Source organism: Sus scrofa, chromosome 2 (assembly GCF_054392235.1).
Source record: "Sus scrofa isolate SSC_HxYL_T2T_F1_AM1 chromosome 2, Sscrofa_HxYL_maternal_Yorkshire_Landrace_v2.0, whole genome shotgun sequence".
NCBI classification, from domain to species: Eukaryota; Metazoa; Chordata; class Mammalia; order Artiodactyla; family Suidae; genus Sus; species Sus scrofa.
In genome coordinates, this window is record NC_139384.1 from 148,547,033 (window position 1) to 148,559,353 (window position 12,321).

A 12,321-nucleotide genomic window follows, 5' to 3' on the forward strand; every position below is an offset into this window, starting at 1 on the left:
ATATATGTACAAGGTAACCCTATATACAGGGTCGTATCTAGGCCTGAGGTGTCTTGGAACTTAATTGTGTCTCAAGCTAATACTTGGAGCGTGATCATTTTGTTGTTGTTGTTGTTGTTGGGGAAGAATGCTCATTCTTCTCCTCTTTTACATTGGCTGGTGAGAGCCTGGCATGCTGCTCACACAGCCTCTGTCCCTGCATCCAGCTTCTCTGGCGCTCCTCTGTCCTGGGTCTCATCTGAAAATTGTCATTGTCACAGGTCATTGGACCTTTTGTTAGAATTGTGCTCGAACTGGGGTAACATCATAAAATTTGTTCAGGAAAATGCATCGGACAATTAAACATCAACGGCCGTAGCATTTATTGAGTACATGCAATGTGCTGGCACTGAAGGTACTTTAATCTTCCCAACAAGCTGAGGAGATCCGAGTGCAGTTCTCCTTGCTTTTCAGATGAGGAAACTGAGGTTTATGTTAATTTGCTCAGACAAGAACCCATGGTTCGTGAATGGCAGAGAGGAGACGTACCCAGATCGATGCTTTTCGTTATGTTTTACTATCTCCCAGACCCCCGGGAGTTCTTAGCGCAACTGTAAGGTGGTAGCGCGAATACAGTAATGGGCCAGGGATAAGCCTGGCACAGACACTGCTTCCTTGGGCCTCTCCTTCTGGAAGTCTCCCCAACCACCCTGGCCCACATACAAATTCAAATACACAGCATTCTCTTCCTCTTTCTTTGCAGCTCGTCCCAGTTTCAGTGATGGCATTTACCACTGCATCTCACCACCCCTCTTATTTCTTTCCGTATCTCTAGCACCTAGAAGTAACGATCCCTGCCTGAAAGTGGACGATTACTGTTAAAATTGGCTTAAGCTGTTTTTCATTTTCTAATGTTGTTATTCCCCACAATTAAAGCACACATATATGATGGAAATGTGGGATAAACGCTCACTTCATATTTTTTAATGTTTACAGAATGAAGAGGAACCATTTATCTCTTGTGACTAAAGTTGTCCAGGCTTCACCACCAGTGAAGCAGCCAAAACTTGAGTCCTGCTCTTCTTTGGACCAGACTCATGTGTACACTGTCCTTCTAGACTGGGGGAGTTTGCCTCACCACGTAGTGTTGCGTGTGTTTCAGTATCTTCCTTTAATAGATCGGGCCCGGGCATCTTCTGTGTGCAGGAGATGGAATGAAGTTTTTCATATTCCTGACCTTTGGCGCAAGTTTGAGTTTGAACTGAACCAGTCAGCTACGTCGCATTTGAGCTCCCCTCATCCCGATCTCATTCGGCAGATCATTAAAAAGCACGCCGCCCATCTCCAGTATGTCAGTTTCAAGGTAAGGAAGAACAAGCCTTCGATGGCAACAGTGGCTTGTGTTTTGTGAATACTTCTGTACAGCTCCATCACCGTCAGTGACTTTTGCAGCATTCTTATTCCAGATGATGTCCTCTCCATCTGCTGTTACTTGCATAGATTTACATCCAGAACTTGAGCTTTAGCTGAATAGTTTAAACTTCACTTTCCTTCATGTGGATGCCACTGTGAAGAGTCAGATAATTGTACAAGATTTGAAAGTGTGACGCACTTAGAAAGTTCATCTGTCATCATTTCTGTTTCTCACTTTTTATCTGGCATAGTGTGTAGAGAGAAACAAATAGTAATTTATTGTATAGCTGAAAGGGAGACGTACAGTCTTGCAATTGAATTCTATTAAATAATTATATTGCCAGAAACTTTCTGATAAGTGGTATTCAGGAAATTCAGACTTTAAATTGTCTTCGTAGGTTGATGGTAGTACTGAATCAGCAGAAGCTGCCTGTGATATACTTTCTCAGCTGGTGCATTGTTCTCTCCAGACCTTGGGCTTGATTTCAACAGCTAAGCCAAGCTTTGTGAATGTGTCAAAGGTAAAGATGATACACTTTTTTGGTGAGAGCTGCTAAAATTCTTAAATGTTGGAGCTCCCTGGTGGCCCAGCCGGTTAAGGATCTGACATTTTCACTGCTATGGATCAGGTTGCTGCTGTGGCATGAGTTTGATCCCTGGTCCCAAAATTCCTTCATGTCGTGGGTGTAGCCAAAAAAAATTCTTGTAAAAACAATTCTTTTCGTAAAAACAGACCATAGCCCTACTTATAGTCAAGGAATTATTTAAAGCTGTTTTCTAGGGACTAGTAATTATTTTGGATGAAATAGCTTATGCATGGTTTCATTGTTTAGCTGTATTTTATAATTTGAATAACCGTTGCAGAGTGGAGGTCATTAGTATAAAATTCAGTTGTTCTACTTCAAGTTTTCAAGTGCCAGCAGTTACTTTGAATGTAGAGCATCTCGGGCCAATTAGTGGATGGTTTCTGTAATTCTATAGTCTTTCACTGAAGGTAGCACAATGTAATTTTAAACTAAATGTCTTATACGGGTAGGATGATGTTTGAGTCCTTAGAGTAGAAATTCCAAAACCGTGGCCTAGAAACCATGAGGTGTATCTCTCTTGCAGTAAAGAAATTTGTAGGTGCCACAGCCCACAGCTGGTATGAAGTTGTTTGGAACCCAAGCTCCTCCCAGGCCCTCCATTCTCTCCACGGTATTCTCTTCCCTTTCAATGTCCACGATGGTTTTCTGAGCGCCAGCCCTCAGGAGCGTGTTCTAGACAGCTGGGTGGAAGGAATTGGGAGGAAGAAGGATGTGCCCTTTCTGTTCAAGCTCTCAGTACCACGTCATGCTTCCATCTGTCTCATTGGCCAGCTTAGCCCAGTGGCCACACCGCATGTCTCGGAGGCGCGGAGAGTCTTCTAGCTGGGTGGCAATGTGCCCAGGTGAAAATCAGAACTCTGTTACCAAAGCAAAAAAGTTGGAGGGTTGTTAGGAAGCAACCACCAGTCTCTGCTACCGATGCTAATGCCTGTCTGCTCTTCACTCAGGCTTCCGCTCAAAGGCCATTTCCTCAGAGAGGCCTTCCTTTTTTTTTTTTTTTTTTTTTTTTGCCTTTTTCTAGGGCTGCTCCCGTGGCATATGGAGATTCTCAGGCTAGGGGTCTAATCAGAGTTGTAGCTGCTGGCCTCCGCCAGAGCCACAGCAACAAGGGATCCAAGCCGCGTCTGCAACCTACACCACAGCTCATGGCAATGCCAGCTCCTTAACCCACTGAGCAAGGGCAGGGATCGAACCCGCAACCTCATGGTTCCTAGTCGGCTTTGTTAACCACTGCGCCACGATGGGAACTCCAAAGAGGCCTTCCTTGACCATTGTTGCTGAAATAGCACCCACTTCTCTAGTTACTCTCTAATGTTTTATAGTACGTTCTTTTCTTTCATGCATCCGTCCTTGAAGTTAACTTATTGAACATGTTAATTCTCTTCTCCTCGAAGGCAAGGATTCTATTTTATTTATCATTATAAGCCCAGAATTAGAATAATGCCTGATGTGTAATAAGCACCAAAGTATCCATAAAACCGGCTGATGGAAACCTTCCTGCAGAAGAGGTTAGACACCTGGCAGCATCCTCTTTCTCAGAAACTGGATCACGCCTGTCTTTTAGCAAGCATTTCTGCCAGCCTGTTCATCTGTTTAAGGGACATGCTAGAAAAAAATGGGTCATTTGGGGATTTGAGTAATCTACGTAATCAAATGAAAACTCACTACTTCTAAATAGTTTTGTCCTTGTTTATGAGCTAGGGAATCAGATTAACCTGAAATTCTTAGATTCTGAGCTGTCTCTCATGTTGCACATTCGTTTCCAAGGCCAGCTTCTAGGGTAGCAGGTGCAGTCACCCAAGCGAGGCGTCCGTGGTAAGCAGGCTTCATTTAAGCTCTGCCTCCACAGCAGAAAGAGAGAGCGGTGGCTTCTGGCAAAGTTGTGGGTTTCTCTGAACCTCAGTTTTTTCATTTGTAAGTGGAGAGAAAATAATGGAAAAATACAGCATTTTGCTAGACATAAGAAATGCCGAACGAGTATATTGTTACTGTAATGAAATATGTTCGGTAATGCTTAAATATGTCCTTCACACAGCTTAAAAGAGTCCATTGAGAATTGATTAAAGCGAAATTAAACCTTATATTTCTTAAGGAAACCGAGTGATGTATGTCTCTTTCTCTGATAACTTTTTACAGCATAAAATTTAGGTAAGAGGTCTTGTCATCCACCATTTAAAAATTTGTATAAATTAGCTTACAGTTAGTATAAACCATTGTTTGCTTATAAATGAATTAAAATGTATAACCAAGTTGGTACCTCTACTAGGGACAGTAGAGCTTCTGAGAGAATCCAAATTGATTTTGAAAAAGGAAAACTGATCATGCATGGATTTGGTTTCCAGACTGTCTGTTTCCAAAGAGACTGGATTTGAAACCTTGTGAGATTCTACCCATTTTGAAGTCCAGCTATACATAAGCTCCTTAGTTTGTCAATCTTCAAAACATAGACGGTTTTCAAAACCTATCTTTGGTGAGGTAGTGTGCTCGCAAAAGTTTGTCATCAAAGACTGTGACATCATTTATTCATCAGCAGTGACTATTGACTTTTTGCTATGTGCCAGATAATATTTTAGGTCCTGGAAATACAGGAATAAATAAGACAGGTCAGAATTCTGTTTCTCCCGTGCCAGGAGGTTGAATGGGTCCAGATAGTACCGTTTTAGACTTTGTGAGTCACCCAGTTCTTCACCTCTCCTGCTGCAGCACTGCCTCCTCCAGCATTGTGTGTGCGAGCAGACATGAACAGACATGAATGACATAAAGCAGACACAAAGGAAGCAGCATGACTGTGTTAGTCAAGCTTTGCTTATGGACACGGGGAGAGTTTCATGTAATTTTCACATATCACAAAGTATTACTCTTTAAAGATTTTCTTTGAATCATTTGCAAATGTAAAAACCATTCTTAACGCATGAGCCATACAGTAACAGCCTGTGGACTGGGTTTGGCCAGGGGACCACAACTTCCCAACGTCTATTTTAGGAAATAAGTGTAATGATATCCTTTTAATATGGAAAAACCAATCCCTAAGATTGCAAATAATTGGAGGACGTGTTTCTGAAATATTTGAAACTTCTTCCTTTTTCACCACTCCCTTTATCAGTTGTAAACGTATCATGTCTTTTACCGGCTCATGGTGCTTTAAAAGACAGTAATGGGTGGATGCCTCTTATGATGTCATTGGAAGCACAATTGATAGAAATGGTTTTAATAAATTGCTTAATTGAAGCTATAGATTTTTAAATAATGTTCTTATGATTTTTTTTCTTATTGCCATGAAAGTCTCGTTTTGTGTCAGCACTTACAGTTGTTATTGTCAACTCAACATCATCATCGTCAATCAAAATTGAAGACACACCAGCGGATGATCCTTCTTTGAAGATTCTTGTGGCCAATAACAGTGATACTCTAAGACGCCTAAAAATGAGTAGCTGTCCTCATGTTTTATCGGATGGTAGGTTATATTTTTTTAAGCGTGTATGATGTGTTTTATTATGTTCATAGTAATAATACAATTTCCTATTGAAAACGGCATGCTTGTGAAACATAATCCATTAATCTTTTTTGGAAAGAAGTCATTTTTTTCACTTATTTTTTAATCGATGTACAGTCGATTTATAATGTGGTGGTAGTTTCTGATGTACAGCAAAGTGATTCCGGTATTCTTTGACCTTAAGGTTTGTGTATAGTTCCCTGTGCTATACAGTAGGGCCTTATTGTTTACCATTCGGTATATGATAGTTTGCATCTGCCCGTCCCCAACTCTCCAATTCATTCCTCCTCTGCTCACCCTTCTCCCTGGCAGCCGCAAGTCTGTTCTTTGGGTCTGTTAATCTGTTTCTATTCTGTAGATAGGTTCATGTGTGTCGTGTGTTAAATTCCACATATAAGTGATATCATGTGACCTTTTCTTTCTTCTTCTGACTGACTTCACTTCGTTATGACAATCTCTAGGTCCTCCCATGCTGCTGCAAATGGCATTATTTCATTCTTTTTTATGGCTGAGCAGTATTCCGTTGTGTATATGTACCACGTCTTCTTAATCCCTTCGTCTGTCGATGGGCATTTAGGTTGTTGCCACCTCTTGCTGTTGTAAACAGTGCTGCTATAAACATCGAGATGCACATATATTTTTGAATTATAGTTGTGTCTGGATGTATGTCCAGGCGTGGGATTGCTGGGTCACGTGGTGATTCTATTTTTAGTTTTTTGCGGAACCATCCCACTGTTTTCCAGGGTGGCTGCACCAAAATTTACATTCCCGCCAACAGCGTAGGCGTGTTCCCTTTTCTCCACACTCCGTCTAGCATTTGTTATTTGTAGGCTTTTTGATGATGGCCATTCTAACTGGTGTGAGGTGGTACCTCATTGTAATTTTGATTTGCATTTCTCTAATAATTACTTATGATGAGCATTTTTTCTTGAGTCTGTTGCATATCCGGACGTCTTTTTTTGGAGGGGTGTCTGTTTAGGTCTTCTGCCCATTTTTCGGTTGGTTTTTTTGTTTGTTTATTGCTGAGTTTTATGAACTGTTTATATAGTTTGGAAATTAATCTCTTGTTGAGCACAGTGTGTGTATATATTTTCTCGCAGTCAGTTGTCTTTTTGTTTTTTTTATGCTTTCTTTTGCTGTGCAAAAGCGTCTAAGTTTGGTTAGCCCCCACTTGTTTATTTTTTCTTTTATTTCTATTGCCTCGGGAGACTGACTTCAGAAACCATGGGTACAGTTTATGTCAGAGAGTGTTTTACCTGTGTCTTTATAGGCGTTTTATGTCATGTCTTATATTTAAGTCCTTAAGTCATTTTGAGTTTATTTTTGTGTGTGGGGGGAAGGTGTGTATTCTAACTTCATTGGTTTATATGCAGCTGTCCAGCGTTCCTAACTCTGCTTGCTGAAGAGGCTGTCTTTTCTCCATTGTTTATTCTTTACTCTTTTGTCAAAGATTAGTTGACCATAGGTGTGTACGTTTATTTCTGGGCTGTCTGTTCTGATATATATGTGTGATTTTTGCCAGTACCACAGTGTTTCAGTTACTGTAGCTTTGTCATATTGTGGAAAGTCTGGGTTATGCCTCCTGCTTTGTTCTTCAAAGGAAGTCTTGATGTGCAAGCCAAATACAGTTTAAGTTGCTTCTCCTAAACGTGTTTTAGTTACGTCTATTTTCATATGTCTGGGTGTCCATCTCTTCAGAAGTTGTTAGATGTCTACTTTCACAACGAATGCATAACTCTTATCAAACTTAAGCTTATGAACTGTTGTCCTAGTATCTGTGCTCTGTGTTCGTAAGGATTTTTTTCCCCCGTTTCCGGCAGGGATCCTTTGTGTGGCCGATCACTGCCAAGGCCTTAGAGAACTGGCCCTGAATTATTCCATGCTCAGTGATGCACTTCTCCTGGCACTTTCACGTGAGACGCATGTCAGCCTTGAACATCTTCGAATAGATGTTGTGAGTGAAAATCCCGGACAAGTTGGATTTCATTCTATTGAAGAACAAAGTTGGCGTGCCCTTACCAGGCGCTCGCCGGGAGTTAATGTTGTTATGTACTTCTTTTTGTGTGAAGAGGAGCTGGCGACCTTCTTCAGAGAAGACACCCCCGTTACGCACCTTTACTTTGGTCGTTCAGTAAGCAGAGCGGTTCTAGGACGGATAGGTCTCCGCTGCCCTCGGCTGATCGAGTTAGTAGTGTGTGCTAATGGTCTTCAGGCGCTTGACAATGAACTTCTTTGTATTGGTGAACACTGTCACAACCTAACAGCCTTGGGCCTCAGGGAATGTGAAGTTAGCTGCAGTGCGTTCATTGAGTTTGTCAGGCGGTGCGGGAGAAGGCTAACGCAGCTCTCTATAACCGAGGACGTTTTGACCCCTGACGGCGATTATAGCCTGGATGAAATGCACGCCGAAGTCTCCAAACACTTGGGAAGAATATGGTTCCCTGATGTCACGCCTCTCTGGTAATGGACTACCAAAGGTGCTTACCTTAAAAAATAATAGTAATAATCAGGAAGATTAGCTTCTTTCTCTCTGTGCAAATGAAAATTTTAAGATGCGTTGCCGAAGTGTTTTAGGTAAAATATATTCTTGTTCGCAAACTGTCTTCATGTGATTACAGCAGACATTTGGAAAAGTGTGAGAAATCTGCAAAGGCAGAAATTGTAAGTAAGGCACAGACACTGTTTTTGTGGATAGGATAGTGGACGTGGTAAAAAGTACAGTTGGATTTTTAGGGTAAGTTCCTCAGCTTGCCTTGGAAGGCGTATTTTGGCTCATTAAATAAATGTATAATATGGAGCTTTGAATCCTTTAAAGTATGTCATTTACAACTTTCTATTGTTAATTGTTTCTGTTTCATCTTGGTATTAATATGTTTTACAAAATATTTAATATTAAAAACTGAGTTCAATCAAAATATAGTTACGGAGGCTGGCTTAACTGCACTCCATTTTTAGCACGATATAAGATCATACTATGATTCAGTAAATAACTGAATTTCCGGTGCACTTTGATTCCTGCTTTATTGTATTAACTCAGGAGGAAGTGGGCGTTAGATTAAAATTAAATAATATAATTCATTTTATAAAGATAGCGGGCTTGCTGATTGGTTAAATACCCTCCCGAGATTAAAAAGTAAATTTTTCAGAGTGTGGGAGGGAATCAGCGTTTACCGAATATATTTATGAGGTGTCTGACCCTGTGCCAGGTCCTTTGCAGAAGTGATCTTATAATTTAATTAGTAACACAGCTGAAACGCTTTAATGGAGACTATCCGTCCAATGACCCGCAAGACCCTGCAAGGCCTGGTTTCTCCCCACCTCTTTGCCCTCCTTCCCTCCCACCAAGCTGCCCTTTGCCCTCTGCCCCCATTCTCTTTCAGTTCCTTAAGTGCTGCGCACCCTCGAGTCAGAGGGCCCTTGTGCATGGGCTCCTTTCTGCTTCAGCTGCTCTCTTTGCCCCCTCAGATCTTTCCTTTGGATGCCGTTTCCTCAGGGAAGCCTCCGTGACTCCCAGCGCTCCGATTTCCCTTTGCGTCACTTGGCGCCGCTGTAATTTGCTGCTTGCTTGCTTCTACCATTGAGCCACAGGCTCCATCATTGCAAAATCAGTGTTGGGTTTTACTCACTCTTGTATTCCCCCCAGCATCCAGTGTAGTATTTAGCACATATTAGGCATTCAATAAATTTTATTTTAGGGACTTTCTTTTTCAAACTTGTTCCTCAAAATCCTGCCCCCACCCCAGGATCTTAAATTTCTCAGAAATCAGCTAGATTAAAAAATAGAATTATGTTCATTACTTTCCAGTTTTGCATATTTATATAGGAAGAAAATTTTTTTAATATCCTCTTGATTAAGAAATACAAATATATTGTACTTTTTAAGTGGTGATTTTAAAAACCTAGTACAGTTCATAACTCTTTATTTAGGGGCTGTCCTTGTGCATAGACTCTTACCACTATACCGTGTTCTTTGTCACTGCGATGCTGAGAGAGCAGGCATCTCATTCACCTTTGGGTTTGAAAGTCTCAGAACAATGTGTAGTACCTTCGTGCACTCTCACTGAATGCTTGCAGGACCCGTATTACTGGTTGAAAAATAAATCCCATTTCTTAGATAGTTATTACTTTTGCAGATCATGTAATTTATACCTTAAGACTTCAGGAGAGGAGTTCCCATTGTGGCTTAGTGGGTTAAGGACCCAGGGTTGTCTCTGAGGATGTGTATTAGATCCCTGGCCTCACTCAGTGGGTTGCAGGCCTGGTGCTTGCTGTGGCTGGGACGTAGGCTTCAGTTGCAGCTCTGATTCGACCCTTAGCCCGGGAGCGTCCATATGCCACAGGCGTGGCATAAAAAGGAAAAAAACAAAACAAGACGTTGGGAGAGTGCAGAAGCAGCATATAATAGAGAACTTAATCGTAGCAGAAGTGGTGTACCTGAGATGGAGGTGTCAGTCTGGTGGGGAGATCAGAGTAGTGGGAGAAGTACTGTAGAGATAAACCTCCAGCCCCCCGTGGTGTTACTTTCAGTGTATACACCAGAACGGTAAGCCATCCAATGCTACTGGTATTTGCACTGGAGGATAAGGAAGCAAGGCAGAGGGGATTTAGGGGAGGGACATGGGGGGGGTTCTCCCTATAGCTCATTAGCATAGAGAGATTATGAGTATCCGTGGCCTCTTTTACAGCAAATGAGAAGTTGCTGCTCTAGATAATGGTCTTTGGTGGCTTAGTAGTCAAACTGAGTTAGCTAAGTGTTATTATGACTCTTAAAGCAAAAACTCAGCGTAAAACTCGGTCACTGATCAGCTCACTGAAATGACCCTAGATGGTCTGACTTAACTAGGTTAATAAACTGAAGAGCCAAGATTTCTAGGAGGGCCAAAAACAAGATGAGGAAATACAGAGGTTTTGTTGTTATTGTTGTTTTCAGGGTCACACCTGCAGCATATGGAAGTTCCCAGGCTAAGGAGTCCAGTCAGCGCTGCAGCTGCCAGTCTGCACCACAGCCACAGCAGACCTGGGATCCGAGCCACATCTGCAGCCTACACCACAGCTCACGGCAGTGCCAGATCCTTAACCCACTGAGCGAGGCCAGGGATCAAACCCACATCCTCATGGATAGCAGTCGGGTTCGTAACGTGCGGAGCCACAACAGCAACTCTGAAATACACAGTATTTTTGGTGCTTCATCAAATGAAAATCTCTCTGTTGTTGTAGAAGTCCATGGAAAGTACTGCTGCCTTAAGATTATAGGATTCTAGATAAATGACTCATGTTGATATGAGATGAATTTAGACTTTTAGCCTTAGAAATATTTTTAGTTCTGTAAGCAAACTTTTCCTGTTAAAAATCGTTTTGTTTTGTTTTGCTTGTTTTTGAAAGTTCTGGGAAAGTTAGGATAATTTTCTGGCAAATTATAAATAGGGAGAATGGGAGAAAAGTGCTTTCTTAGGTTGTACTGAAGAGACACAAAAATTTAATTCTCAAATTTTTGTTTTTTCTTCCTTCTGAGTCTTGATTGCCTTATTTGAATTTTATTAAATACTGGGGAGAGAGGCAGATTTAAACGTCATATCTACTGTTAATATATGCTAAGAGAGATTAATGTCACAAGGATGTAATAATTCTTCCCTTTCTAGGCCTGGCCTCTTAAATTGGCCCCTTATCTTGTTCTTTCATTGCATTAGTTTCCTGCAAAAAAACTCAAGACATTTGCCAACTAAGAATTCGTTTTGTTCACATTATTAATGTAGTCATTAAACCTAGTATCTGATACCACAGTTTTAAGTATATATTATAATCACTTTGAATAAAGAAAGAGAAGTTATTCAGTGCTAGTCTCTGTCGTTCGAACCTTTATAATAGTTTAGGCTGAACATTTTAACATTCAAAACTACAAGAAAAAGAAATTTAAAAAAAAAAACAAAAACCCTTCTGATACAATGCACCAGAGGGCGCTCTATTGTAGTGATTCCTAAGAAAGGCGTCCTTGAGTCTAAATTTTGTGTTGCCTTTCAGCAGATAGGAGAGTGCTTGTGGAGTACTAGGCAGAAGGCAGCGTTCTGACTCTACCTCGGGGAAGCTCTCCATTCCAGGTGATGAGTCTGGTTTTTAAAACAGTCACTTCAGAGGGTTGACTGTTTAGAAGGCTAAGCATATATTTCATTGTCCAAAGATTTTACAGCCCCTTTCAAAATTGCCTTTAAATTCTCTGCACTATTTCCTTTTTTCATGTTCTCAGTGGGGACACAGCTTTTGTTCTTTGACAATGAATGTAATTTTTGGAAACAACTTCAGGTTACTTGGCACGAAGGAGTTGAATAAGGTAGATGATCAAACCAGATGGTACCGAAGATAGTTTTGTTCTTTTTAACCAGAATTAAATTCTAAAATTAAATTGAATTTGCTAGCCTTGCGTTAGATGTTATGACGTGGTAGAGAACAGTATCTAACTGGAGACGCGAAAGTACTAATTGTGTTTTATAGACTCCAACCTGTCTGAGCATCATCACGTAACCTGTCTTCTTCCTGAACACACACCTGTGGGTCCTGTTGCCTCTATAATGTCTTATTCTTAATCATAAATACTCATGAAATCACCTCCCAGCCATAAGACTACAGCACCGATGGTAACTTAAATTTTTCTTAGGATTCTTCCCTATCCATTCCTGAGATAACTAGTGTTCGTTGTTTGATTTCCTTCTTACATATTTTCATCACATATGTACATGGTCCTAAAAATTACGTTTTGGCTTTGATTGTTTTGACTTTATAAAAAGAGTATCTTGCTATATGTGATCTTTTGGGCTTTTTTGAAAACTCAAATTATATTGCTGTGATTCATCCATG

The 12,321-nt window shown here is 40.9% G+C and overlaps 1 protein-coding gene across 19 annotated transcripts in view; it reads left to right on the forward strand.

The window, feature by feature from the left end:
• The window catches only part of FBXL21 (F-box and leucine rich repeat protein 21), a 33,022-nt gene that overhangs the window by 5,207 nt on the left and 15,494 nt on the right, over positions 1 to 12,321 (forward strand). For 10 of the 19 annotated variants that reach the window (XM_085014621.1, XM_085014627.1, XM_085014629.1 and 7 more), the window contains 4 exons: positions 976 to 1,342; positions 1,791 to 1,913; positions 5,262 to 5,433; positions 7,293 to 11,299. In XM_085014621.1, coding sequence (XP_084870747.1) covers positions 977 to 1,342; positions 1,791 to 1,913; positions 5,262 to 5,433; positions 7,293 to 7,936 — 1,305 coding nt within the window. In that variant the 5' untranslated portion in view covers position 976 and the 3' untranslated portion in view covers positions 7,937 to 11,299. Of the gene's footprint in view, positions 1 to 975; positions 1,343 to 1,790; positions 1,914 to 5,261; positions 5,434 to 7,292; positions 11,300 to 12,321 lie in introns of those variants that run through there. The other 9 variants (XR_014838818.1, XM_085014631.1, XM_085014635.1 and 6 more) reach the window with 3 other exon arrangements.